This window comes from Sparus aurata, chromosome 13, assembly GCF_900880675.1.
Source record: "Sparus aurata chromosome 13, fSpaAur1.1, whole genome shotgun sequence".
Taxonomy (NCBI): Eukaryota; Metazoa; Chordata; class Actinopteri; order Spariformes; family Sparidae; genus Sparus; species Sparus aurata.
Window position 1 is genome coordinate 4,377,782 of NC_044199.1, and position 13,062 is coordinate 4,390,843.

Genomic DNA, 13,062 nt, shown 5'->3' on the forward strand with positions numbered 1-13,062 from the left:
CTCGCCGAATAAACATAAATATGGATCATAAAAACATGTTTGCACAGACAACCTGTGTGGCTGTTTATCAGGGGGGAAGACGCTCAGTTTTCTTTTCTTTCCGGTGATTGTTTTTATGTGTTGAGCTTTAATGAGATGTAAATGAAAAACACTGTTAACTGACGCCCAAAACACAGGACCTAAAGGGATATTCCGGTGTAAGTTTAATCCATGGTCTAAATCACTGTGAAACTGTGTTAGACTCCCTCTCGAGAGATCAAGTTAGCAGACCGCTAATTTACGGAGTTTTATCAACGACCGCACGACAACAATACACTGCAGTAAATGGATCCAAATATAAACCGCCACCAAAAAGCCACAAATAATGCTCAGAACAGCACCAAACTTCAGCAACAGTACAAATAGGGTCTCAGCACATAGTCCGGGGCATCTAACCTCCACTAGCTTAGCTGGATTTCTACTGGGAAGCTAAAAACAGATTTCAACTCTCCTCCATCAGCTTCCGGGTCGGGGAAGTCCCGACGCGACGATTACCGAGTGTGGTTAGAAATGCTCAATTCCGTTCTTTTCCCTGTCCGCTCTCGATAATAACTGTTATAAACTGGCAGGTAAGACACATATGAACTTTGATTGCTTTTCCATGGAGTCATAATCATACATTTTCATCCATGAGCCGCGGAACTCTACTGCACTCGGTAATCGACTCGTCGGGACTTCCCGTCAACAGGAAGCTGCTGCAGAAGAGTGGTAAATTTAGTCAGCTTTTCAGTAGAAATCCAGCTAAGCTAGCGGAGGTTAGATGCCCCGGACTATGTGCTGAGACCCTATTTGTACTGTTGCGGAAGTTTGGTGCTTTTCTGAGCATTATTTGTGGCTTTTTGGTGGCGGTTTATATTTGGATCCATTTACTGCAGTGTATTGTTGTCGTGCGGTTGTTTCTGAGGTTGATAAAACTCCGTAAATTAGCGGTCTGCTAACTTGATCTCTCTCGAGAGGGAGTCTAACACAGTTTCACGGTATGTTAGACCATGGATTAAATTTACACCGGAATATCCCTTTAACTCCTCTTTCACCTGCCGGAGCAAAAGTGGGATTTTGAGTTGCAACGTCCTTCAAAATGTTCCTGCAGAACTGTTTCTTAAACTGCCTGAAGAGCAGCAGGTGGTCAATTGTCAAAAACAAATTCCCCTGGAGACAATAAAGAAGGGACCCGTCTGCTCCTGCTCCCTTCACTCCAGCTCTGCTTGTAAATCCACAGACGACTGCAATTACTCCTAAGCAGCCGCTGCATCACAAACAAGCTAGTCAATCTTTCAGCTGGTTCTTATCTGCATGCTCTTGATTCCGCAGCTCGCGGTAAATATCAAAGGTCAAAGCTAAAAGCTTTTTGCTGACCACCTGAGCGCAGCGCTGCCATTTGTTCCGAGGAGAGACGGCAACGCTTAAAATCCTCTTCCTAAGACTCGTAGCGCCTCGCTGCCGTCGCTGGAAAAAGCACTGCAAGCGGTCGCAGGCACAATTATTTTAAGCATGTCAATTATTATCAGGTGTAAGACAACCTGCGGAGCCCTTTAGATGAGTAATTCTTTATTAAACCTCCCTCCTTCAGAAATCTCAATCCGTTGATCTCTCACATTACCTTCTTATCCAGGTTTTAGGCAAAGTAGTCTTAAAATGTGAGATTACATTATGTTAATTTAAAGCCGCATTTTTGAGGAACTGCAGTCGGGTTTTCGGAGCAGAGAGCTGAAGCCCTTTAATACCAGTAATATACTGTATTACAAGGTAATGCTTGATTTTTACGAGCCGGCAATTTCCTCTTTATTTTCATTTCCTGCAGAAACCCGGCGTAATTTGGCACTAATCGCGTGGGAGGGGGGAAAGAGTTTCCAGTGACAAAAAAAGAGCTATTTAAAACTTAATTCTCCATACATGCTGTTTACAAATTTCGCTTTATGGCATGTTCATTTGTCCTGCTGTGCACACTGTCTAAGTCACACAGCAATTAATTAGAATTCATTCACTGCAAGAGTGCAAATTGCAGATTGTCTCTATTTACCCAGTAATTAACACCAAATTACATAGTTCTTTGCGGGCAACTTTCTTGGAAATTATTCAGAAATTGCAGACCCATAAAATAAAGTGTCATCCTACTAACAGTACTCGCACGGCCGCGTGAGACTGCTGCGAACTGCTACTAATGCTTCTGATGTACCAACAGACATTAAGTAGAACATTAGATAATGACGAACACTGGCGGTACGATCAATATTGGCAATATATAGGATAATAAGCCTCTGCAGTAACTCAGTTTGCAATACAAGCTGTAGTGAAGATGTTCGCTGATTGCTAATTCCACGGGACGCTGCCTGTTGATTGCTTTCTGCAGCAGGAGAGTACAGAATGCACGCGCTTACAAGTGGCGTCCTTTGAATGTAAATTTGCAGAATGTTCCCTCGATTGTCGCCTCGACGCAGAGACAGTTTGGCTGGCGAACATGTGCGCGCCCTCCCGCAGGTGTGCCCACCTTATTTGAAAAAGGTGAATTAGCGGTGATGATGCATGGGTGTTTGTCACGGCTGAGGGCACATCCATCTGTTGATCTGTCTCAGGGTGCCTTTCTTTGTTTCGCCAAGCAAATAAACTTCTGCATGAAATGCATTATTTAGCTCCACTCCGCCAGCTTCCCTGTCGGTCGATCTGATTTTCTGCCGCCTCCGTCTGTCTCCCCCTGTCCTCCTCTGTGTTGGTGTGCGTGCCCACAGGGGACGGCCAGGTGGACTTCGAGGAGTTCATGACGATACTCGGGCCCAAACTTCTGTCGTCCGACAACAGAGAAGGATTCCTGGGCAACACCATCGACAACATCTTCTGGCAGGTGAGAGACAAAGCCGGAGTGTGTTTTCTCGTCGCTCACAGTCCTCAGTTCCATTTATCAGTTCCATCCCTCACGCCTCCTCTCACTTACTCTGTGTGTTTCAGCAGTCGTCCTTAAGCACAGGCCTCGTTTCTGCAGGGACTCTACACACCTACTTAAGTGCCAAAATGCACACATGCACAAAAACCCACTCTCGTACCCCCCACCTGTGTCTCCTGCTCCCTCGCAAAAACAACTCTTTTTTCCTTTCGCCTTGAAGGAAAACGAGATCTGCTGAGAATTAAGTGTGTTTTCTCTTCACGGAGTAAATGTATGTATTTGGGTTCAGGTGCGTGCGTGTGTGTGTTTATCATTCGCAGTGTTGCAGAAGGTATTACCATAATAAAGATGCAGCGATGTGCCTCTGTATGTGGAAAAGTCTGAGCTTGAACGCTTTCAAGTGTCCAAACTGGGCTCAGCAGTGATTATTCCGCAGCTCATCTACATGCTTTTGAACGTCCTTCTTTTGCTTTTTAAAAATTGTTCCGGACAGAAAATGTGCCGCTCTCAGAGTGTAGAGTGGTTTTTTTTTTTTGGTTTGTTTTTTTGCCTCTTAGGTAAGACATGCGACAATAATGAAAAGTGCAGCGATTTGTATGCATGTGTATGTGGGGTTGCGTGGAGGACGCTCGGTTGAGCTGGGTGACAGGAAGCTGTTCGCTGCCTTCCTCGAGTCGAACGAGAGGAGAAACATTTAGAGGGTGACTCACTGAAAATGAGGAGGTGTGTGTGTGTGTTTCAGGTTCTTTATCCTTGATTTCCCTTCAGAAAAATATCATTTAAAAAAAACGCAACGGAAAACAAACAAAATGAACGCAGAGACAGCTGACGCTTACGTCAAATCAATTCTTTATGATTCCTGCAAAAGGAATTTTACAAATGAGACGCATTGCATCGGAGACGGAGGGATGAAGCGAGAGTGTGCCAGCCAGCGGGGCTGAGAGAGATGGGAGAATAGAGAGGGGAGCTGGACAATATGAGGGGATGGCGATGGGGATGGGGAGGGTGGTGGTGGTGGTGGTGGTGGTGGTGCGGGGGGATGCCCCACATAGAGATACAGGAATATAAAGGAAAACCACAAAGGAGGAGAGTGGGAGAAAATGAAAGAAGAGGCACAAGACACCGTGATTCATGAAGGTCGCAGACGGTGTGCGTCTCAGGGGTGATTTAAAGTGTTCACCTCCTGCAAAAAGCGAGGCGCGCCAAAAGAAAACAGGAAGAAGGGGATTGAAAAAAAAAAACGAGGGGAGAGAAGCAGGAGAGGAGAGCAATGGAGGCAGAGAGCAAAATATTATAGGAAGAGAGAGAGGAGGAGGAGGAGGAGGAAGAGGAGGATGAAATGGTGGGAGGAAGTGTGTCTGAGGACTGTGAGAGCAGCGTTTTGTGTGTCTGTGTGTGTGTGTGTGTGTGTGTGTGTGTGTGTGTGTGTCTGTTTATATTTCACACAGACCTCAGAGGGAGACAGGAGGAGAGGGAGAGTCATTGTGTGGAGAAAAGAAAGATGGAAGAGAGGGAGGCACATCATGGTGGGCCTTAATGACTCAGTTCAGTGTGTTCAGATAATATCCCCGCACAGTGAGATGTATAATGATTGACTCCATCGGGGAGGCTGGAGTTGGCAAGTTTTGTGCGTAATCACATTTTCGTCTGCGCGTGCTTTTTGTGTGTGTGTGTGTGTGTGTTGAATACATTTCGCTCGTCCCTCTGATTGTTCCACGTCTTGTTTGATTCAGTGTACACTGTTGAAAACATTTCTGTTTTTCTGTTTATCTTGCCACTGGAGCGTGGTTCTGGGGGGGGGGGAAAAGAAACCTCGGGGAGATTGAGATATCTGAAAAACTCCTGACTCAAGTTACTGCGTTTCTGCTGACGCTCAGTAAATTAAATTTTAGGGAAAATGGGAGCGCCCACTCTTCCACTGCAAATTAAGCCACAGTGCCTAAAGATAAAAGAGCAACATTTTTTTTTTAAGCCAATATCTTAACAATGTTAAGAGTCTATAAAAAAATATGTTTGCAGCGAGCGAGAGCAGGAGCGAGGCCCGCAGAATCAGCAGCTGAAAAATGAAACACATCCTCAAACCTTGACAGCCGAATTGGATGTTTGTCGGCATCAACCAGAACGAAAATAGACACGTCTGTTTCAAAAGATATAACCGTCACAACCGACAGGCTTGAACTATTGGCTCCACTGCTCCACGTATTCCTTAGCTTTCAGAAAACTATCTGTATCTAACTATCTGTATCTAACTATCTGTATCTAACGTTGAGCATGAATGAACATTAACAGTGACACACGTACTCGACCTTCATCGTACAGTCGCGGCTCGGTTAGGTTTGGCAAGACAAATACTTGGACAAAACACTTTCTTTTGGGTTGGAATCACAAAGTTACTTCTCTAACTTCTGTTGCAAACAAACCTACGTTACCTAATACATGTTACCTTACGTATGTGCTGACACTGCGTCGAACTCACTGCTGACAGAGATCTCCTGTCCTTGTTTAACCCGTCCACCATCCCCCCTTCCTACACAGCGTTGTCACTCTTTGTTCTACTTCCTCCTTTGCAGCTGTAATAACTACAGCGACCACCAGAGGTCGCCACTTGACAACAAACGCAAATATGAGTTGTAATGACCTTTATTTTTCAAGCTATATAGTCACGTTTCTAAGGAGGGCAGGTTAAAGCTGTTGCTATCAGTCTCTGGTCTCATATGACATTTATTTGGGGCGACACATATTAGTTGGGTTTGAACAAATCGTACGATCAATACCTGCACTACCACCAAAGCATTGACGTACAAATTTACTCCAGGGCCACGTAACGTCACCGATGCAAGGTTTGTTTCTACTTTTATTTAAGCGTCCCCATTTGAAACACATGGATGCACCACTAGTCTTCCTGGAGTCCTGGACGTAGAAATACAGAGAAATGCAATAAGAAAGAACAAACCATGATACAAAGAAACAAATCAAGGATAATGGGAAAAGACTTGGCAGTATGATTAGACAGAATAAAAAGGAGATAAAACACTTGACAGATGTTGGGTAAAAATGGATGAAATGAAAGCAAACTCAAGGATATTAAAATACAAACAGTCAGACACACAAACAAACATGTGTCTGTGTGCTGCTTTTATAGCAAGATATTTGTTTGCATGCAGATTTAATCTCATTAGTGAGAAGCTCCCAGAGTGCTACTGGCCTATATGTGATATAACCTAACACTATACAGTAAACAGTGTTTCCAAGTGGTGGTTTAGTTGGCATCCCTGTGGCAAAGATGACAGGAATGTTTCCCCTTTTCCTCAAGAGAATCAACCACCAACAGCACAGGACAAAATGTGAGTTAATTCATTCATTTAGTCTATAATAGAGACATGAAAGCAGATAAAAAATTATGCCAAGCCAATCAGCCTTTATTTTTTTTATTTTTTTTGAAGATTTTGCGCCCGGTGGCAGACGAAACTGCACAGAGAAAGCGAGATTTATAGGGAACCAGTCTAAACACAGATGGTGTCATTATTCTTAGCCATTCGATTGTGCAAACAACACTTAGTTTATAATGATACATGAAAGCAAACTGGAAAGAAAACTGGAGGACTCGGCTCAGAAACAACATCTCTTAAATAAGAGTGTTTTGTGACTTTTTGCGCTGCACCATTTCCCCTTCCACATTTGTGAGGGAGACAGAACATTTATTATTTGTGTGACTGAAATTAGTCGACTTGTTTGAGAAATGTAAACGAGCCGAAGTCATTTTTAAGCCCCTGAACAACCTACGTCGCTTCACGCAGCCAATGATTTCTATTTATTTCCACAGTGTGAAACTCAGGCAGACTCTTTAAAGGAAACACATTAGGCTCATTTTCAGGTTCATAATTATTTTTCATTACTCGTTACTGCTAGAATAGGTTTGCATGCTTCAATGCCCAAATTAAACATCAGTTTTCTCACGGCGTCCAGTGCAGCAGCTCTGTCTTCCCCCTCCGTCTGAAACACTCTGTTAGCACTTAAAGGCCCCGCCTCCTGAACACACAGTGTCCCCTGATTGGTCAGTTCACACATGCCTGAGCCAGCAGTGTTGGGAAAATCAATACTTACATGCCAAACCAGGTGCGAGGCATAAATTGAGCAATTTTGTGACATGGTGATCTAGTGTGATGTCACCAAGTCACGGAATTAAAGGTGAGACTCCTGACGAGGCGTTTCAGGAGCAGGGTTTTCTGTGGGAGAAAGGAGCTTCTCTTGACCTTTGAACATTAAATACTGAAGGAAATGAAAAAGAAAAGCACAACAAGTGTCCTGCTAAAGTTATAGGAAGTACTTCAACTACCTATATCTACTTTTCCCAGTAGAAACAGATCAAAATGAGGATGAACGAGGCAGAATGAAATAGTCGGCCAGTGACAGGCTTATCGCCGCCGTCTGCATCTGTGGAGACAGTCTGCAGCGTTCATCCAGACGACCAGGGATGCCAAATGTGGAGCCAATTAATACAAAACATGGTGTGTGTCTCTGTTGCATAATAACTGCCATTTGGTGGATTTGGAGAGTGTAGTAACATAAGTGCAATTATATTAACACTAGTGTCTGAAAGGAGACAGCGACAGACAGAATCTCCACTGTGGAACATTCTCCTTCAGATTGACTGAAGCAGTTGATATTTTTAGATATCGTCTCTCATTACATCACATACAATCGTGACCTGATTCTATTTTTTTTAATCTATTATTCATTTGTGTTCGACTGGAGCCTCTGCCGTCTTTACTACACCTGCACTTTTATACAATCGAGTGTCCCTTTATACGCGTGCCTCTGCGTGTATATCTTTCCCTTGTGGTTGAAGCACTTTGGCACAAACCTGGCTCTGTGTTCCAAGCGAACTTCAGAGTGTAAACTAAGTCTGACAGCACTGCTGTTGGACAGAGAAACAGGGAAAAGAGAGCAGACAGCAAAAGGAACAGTGCTTGCAGGTTGTCACTCTGGGCGACTTCTTAGAGAAGGGTCACGGGACACAAAGCAGGTGGTAGACTGACGAAACAAGCTTTCGCCGCACGAGGGCAACGAGGATTAGACGGGGGTGACGGCGTGTAAGCACCTGTTCTTCTGATTGATGTGTCCTGGCTCCTTCGGCATGTCGCTGGTCACTTGCTCGCGACCCCCCTGCTGTTTTCCTGTCACACGCACGCTCGCAGGCACGCAGATACACAAACATCGCACACTGGAGTTCATTCGGCGAAAGACAAAATGCTCTGACAGGCAAACTCTCGAGTAGTTGCATCCCCTGTTCATCACTCTGTGTGTGTGTGTGTGTGCGAGTGAGTGTGTGTTTGTGTGGTTGTCCTTCAGAGACCGGGCAGAGGGAGAAATCACTGCGTTGGTCGGTAACAGGTAGCGGCTCCACTGTGGCTTTTCCCCCCTTCAGACAGACAGACAGGAACATTGTACATTCTCCATGCTCCTGCTCTGAGCTGTCATGTTGTCTGTCCTGCGGCTGCAGTCCAAAGAGTTGTTCCCCCATTTCCGAGCATCTATTCAAAGCAGAGACAGCTTTGGCAGGATGAGGGGGCAGAAATCAGGCGGCTCGGGCCCTCCGACTGCTGCTGCCACTCCCTGTTTCTCTGCCCTGGGGTGACGCACCAGGTTGCATGAGTCAGAGAAGCGAAAATGGTCCAATCTGTGTTTCTGTTTGGTCACATATTTGGGGAATGTAATCACATAATGTAACTGCAAAATTTGCAGCAAAAACAAAACATTAGTGATGCAGACGAGCCTTAAACAGCATCAGGAAGAATGAATAATTGAGATGAAGTCGTCGTCTAGTGTTTAAAGCGTGTGTCAATCAAACAGGGAGCTTCCAACAGTTAAATCTTAGTGGTGGAGCGACACTTTTGTTAACATTCGGATTATGTGCCTCGTCTTGTTTAAACCCCGGCTAAGTCGTTTACAACTTACGATGCTGTAATTTGGGATCTTGTTTGTCGTGCTCTTATATCTTTATCCTCTCCTGCGACTTTCGCTTGTTTGCTAATTAAAGAAGCCGACGAGTGACAAAAGCAGACAAGACAAAAGGTTGTTTTAGTTCGATCTAAGTTGCAAAATTGGAATAATATCGATTTTGAAGCTCCTTGGCTCTCCACAAAAGCTTGCTTGTGTTCGTTTGGGTCTTTGTGTGTGAAAACCAGACAGTTTGATGAGTGTGTTTGTCTGTGTGTGTGTGAAATGATGCTTCTGTAATGTCCCAGATTTGCTATTAATGTTGTTTGAGTTTGTTTTGCGTGTGTGTGTGTATGTGTGCATTAACATCCATGTTTCCATAATTGCAGTGTAAATCAACTCAAAAGGCAACATGAATGGTTAGTTTGGACTCACTAGACAGGAGCACGAATGCAAAACACAATAAGTCCAGTCATTCAGTTTGTGTTTGCACGTGTGCACATGTGTGTTATTATTTATGTGCGTATGTTGGCAGATGAAATCGTGCCTCTGATGCCTCTGAATCATTTCATTGACTTCTATGTTACATTCCATCGACTGCTCTGTCTCAGCGTTGACATTACAGAGAACATCGATGCACTGAGTCGAGCTGGGGATGATTTGATTTTTTTTCTTTCGATCTGTGCTCTCGCCAACACAATACTTGAGTTTTTGTAATCAATACAGAAACTAGACTTTTCTGGTACCTCATTTTGGGGAATTGTTGTACAAAACCATTTTCAAATAATAGCTTTTTTTTCCAAACACCAGCACTAATGAACCATAATGAAAAAATGTCAACCATTAGGTTTCAAATCAGTATATGTGGTTTTAGGAATAGTTTTATTTCGTTTTCTTTGTTTTTGGAAGAACAAGAAGATTAGATATTTTTTCGGAGAGTTACATGAACTACAACTCCTACATCTAATTTAAAGCTGCTGTAGGTGATATATTTTATTGCCCACTTTATCCAGTCAGCACAGAAAACTCCATGAAGAGGCGATCCTGACTGTTTACGAACACACACATTTATGATTTGTGGATGCACGTAGGCTTTACACAGAGTCAACGTCATAAGTGGCCCATAGTAAGCATTTATATATGTGAGCTGGTGTGCCAGTGAGCGGATTGCCAGCTGAACTTTACCCTTTAAACACACCGACTCCCTCAGTAACTGTGTCTCTGGGCTCGAGATGTGTCTGCAGGGAGGGCAGTCGCTTTGTACAAACCCGGCTTGAATGACTTGATTTGAGCAGGCTGGCATTTGCCTGCAGACATCCAGCCTGTCTGCTCTGTCTAGCTCAGAAATACTCAGGGAAAAGCGAATCAGGAGGAATCAGGAGCCAAGAGGAGGAGCAGCCGGCAGGTCAGGAGGAACAGCAATAGCTAAAGAGTGCAGTGTGTTTACTGGGGAAACTACAGCTCACAATCCATAAGTAAGGGATAATGTATATGCTTCGCGTCGGGGTCTGATTCGTACTGTCGGGACTTATTTTCCCAATAGTGACCGCCGTTCTATACATTATCCCGCTTATTACATGGTTACTTGCCAACACGAAAAAAAAACTTGACACAGTGTGTCTTTTTACAATTTATTTGTTACCGTTCATAGTGTTTTTCAGCAGAGAAATGTAGTTCGCCAAACCGACACCATTTCGCTTCTCCCTCTTCGCTGCTTTCCTCTCTTTTTCTGTTCTTGACCGGTCACGACAACTCAGCCTTTTGCCAAGAGTTGAAATCACCATATTTTCCAAGTTAATGTGAAACTCATCCATACTAGTGACCTAGGAGAATGTTTTTCCGATATGAAGTAGATCAGCTGACGTCGCTTAGCGACCTAAGATGCAAAAACTGACCAGACTACTTGCGGGGCAAAGATTTTGGAGCGCGGAACGCTACGAAATATGTAAATCAGAGGCAACGGTCAAACGGACCGCCGAACGTTTGGAAGGGCCCATTCAAGTGAATGGAGCATTCTACAGAATTAAAAAGAGCCGTGTAATGATCCCTGTTATTAGCACCAGAAGTCAGAAAATGGGATGCACCCAAGCAGACCAATCACAGTTGTTGTGGTCCGTGTCGCTGCAATGTGCTGTTACTTTTCTGGGTGGGTGCATGTCAGGCTAAGGTGTAGGGCATGCACCTTTGCAGATTCAACACAGAAGCATTAATCAAGCATCATACTAAGAAAAGAAAGAGGCAAAGAGAGACGTCTCAAAAAGAGTTTGGTGATGTAGAGGGAATATCAACTGCAAAACATAGAGGAAGTTAGCAAAAATGACAACAATGCTTACAGCAGCTTAGAATATGAAGTTACAGTCGGGAAACATTTAGTTTCGCTTAGCAAGAGAATAATAAATATACTCAGCATACCAGCAACTCTAATTTTGGTAACAGATCTGAACAGGCTATCAGTGTCAGGTTTCTGTTATCGCTGATCACATTTCAGACAGTATAAATATTGTGGTTCGATGCTAAGTCCGACCAGTTGCGCAGTTTCTAACCTCTCATTAGATAGTTTTCCTTCAGTAAACAGTCCCTGTTGTCTAACCTGAGGTGGCTGAGCACAACAGATGCTTTCTTTTAGTGTTTAATGAGCATTGCTATAAAGCTAGGAGGATTATTGTTCCTGGGTTGAAATGAGCATTCCCTCATCACCATCACAACTATCTTTTCTGCGTCTCTGCCACTGTTGTCTGCCAGTTCTGTTCCTCCATCTGCGTCTTCCACTACTTCCTTCGTTTCATTTTTCTCTGCCCTCGCCACTTCCACATTTCTCATCTTCCAATATCTCCTCTCTCGATCATTCTCCTCTCCATCTCCTCTTTGCATTTCCTCTCTCAGTGTGTCCATCTGTCGTGCTAAACCGAGCGACTGATTGTGTTTGAAGCTGTCAGGGAGGTAAATAATCCAGACATAGATGCTCGTGGGTTTGGCGCTGGCGTGTTTGTGTCTGTGTGGTGGCGGTGGTGGTGGTGGGGGGGGTCTGCCTTGGGGGACAGGAAGGACGTGATGCTTTTAGAGGGGCAGGCAGGGAATAGAGAACAGAGGCTAAGCTTCAGACTTCAACTCAGCCATTGGTCACAGCCTCATAAATCATTTTAAACATGAACTTGCAGACACAACTGAGAATACAACCACCTACAAGAAAGTAACTGTGGCGGTATTTCCATTTTAATTGATACATCCATTAAACCAGTTGCGCTTGCATATATTTATCTGCCTATATCGCTGCACACACACACACACGCACACACACACACACACGTTTGCACACTGATTCAGGCACCCAAATATAGCAGCAGTGATGCGCAGGCTAACATGCTGCTCCGTTACAACTGACACCTCTCCTGCTTACATAATGCACCTGTACGTTAACACACTCGGGTAATAAAACACAAATTCGTGCATCCTGTACATTTCACGCCTCATTCTCGTCTTCTGTGTTCATCTGCCCTCATGAAGCCAGTTTGTGGATGACTGTGTCTCTGCGTTGATTGCCGTGTGCCCCTGCAGTTCGACATGCAGCAGCTGTCTCTGGATGAGCTGAAGCAGGTGCTGTTCCACGCCTTCCGGGACCACCTGACAATGAAGGACATAGAGAACATCATCATCACCGAGGAGGAGAGCCTCAATGAAACCTCAGGGAACTGCCCTGAGTACGAGGGAGGTGAGGATGCGGCTCTTGGCTGTTACAAATATCTTCTACTTGTACAAAGTCATTTCAAATTGAAATTCATATGAGATTTTTTGCAGTAATTTGATAAGCAAAGATAAGCAAACGTTTTCCAAATAACTAACTTTAAGCTTTATCAAGCTGTTAAAGAAATCCTTTGAGATTCTGGGAAATCCACTTATTTTCCTTTTTGCTGAGGATTAGATAAGATCGATCCCTCTCATATCTATGTGCTAAGTAGTCCGCAGAGACGGAGGCAAGAGGCAATTATCTTTGGCTAGCATGTAGATTGGGGGCAAGGCTCCTAGGTTGTTTCGTCAGACCTCTGAATTGCAACACACAATTCTTACAGCATTTCAAATGTGTTACGCTCATGTGCTGTTTCCCTGTTTCTGCTGTTCATGAGAGACTCTCAGCCAGTAATCCTGAGAGGACTGAGGATGATGATGTCGTCTGTACACATAGCAAGCTAGCTACATCGCTGCAGCCT

The 13,062-nt window shown here is 44.2% G+C and overlaps 1 protein-coding gene across 2 annotated transcripts in view; it reads left to right on the forward strand.

Moving 5' to 3' along the window:
• The window catches only part of LOC115594213 (calcium-binding protein 8-like), a 36,588-nt gene that overhangs the window by 15,956 nt on the left and 7,570 nt on the right, over window positions 1-13,062 (forward strand). For both annotated transcript variants that reach the window (XM_030438108.1, XM_030438106.1), the window contains exons 4-5: window positions 2,766-2,878; window positions 12,413-12,566. In XM_030438108.1, the coding sequence (XP_030293968.1) occupies window positions 2,766-2,878; window positions 12,413-12,566 (267 nt within the window). The remainder of the gene's footprint in view (window positions 1-2,765; window positions 2,879-12,412; window positions 12,567-13,062) is intronic.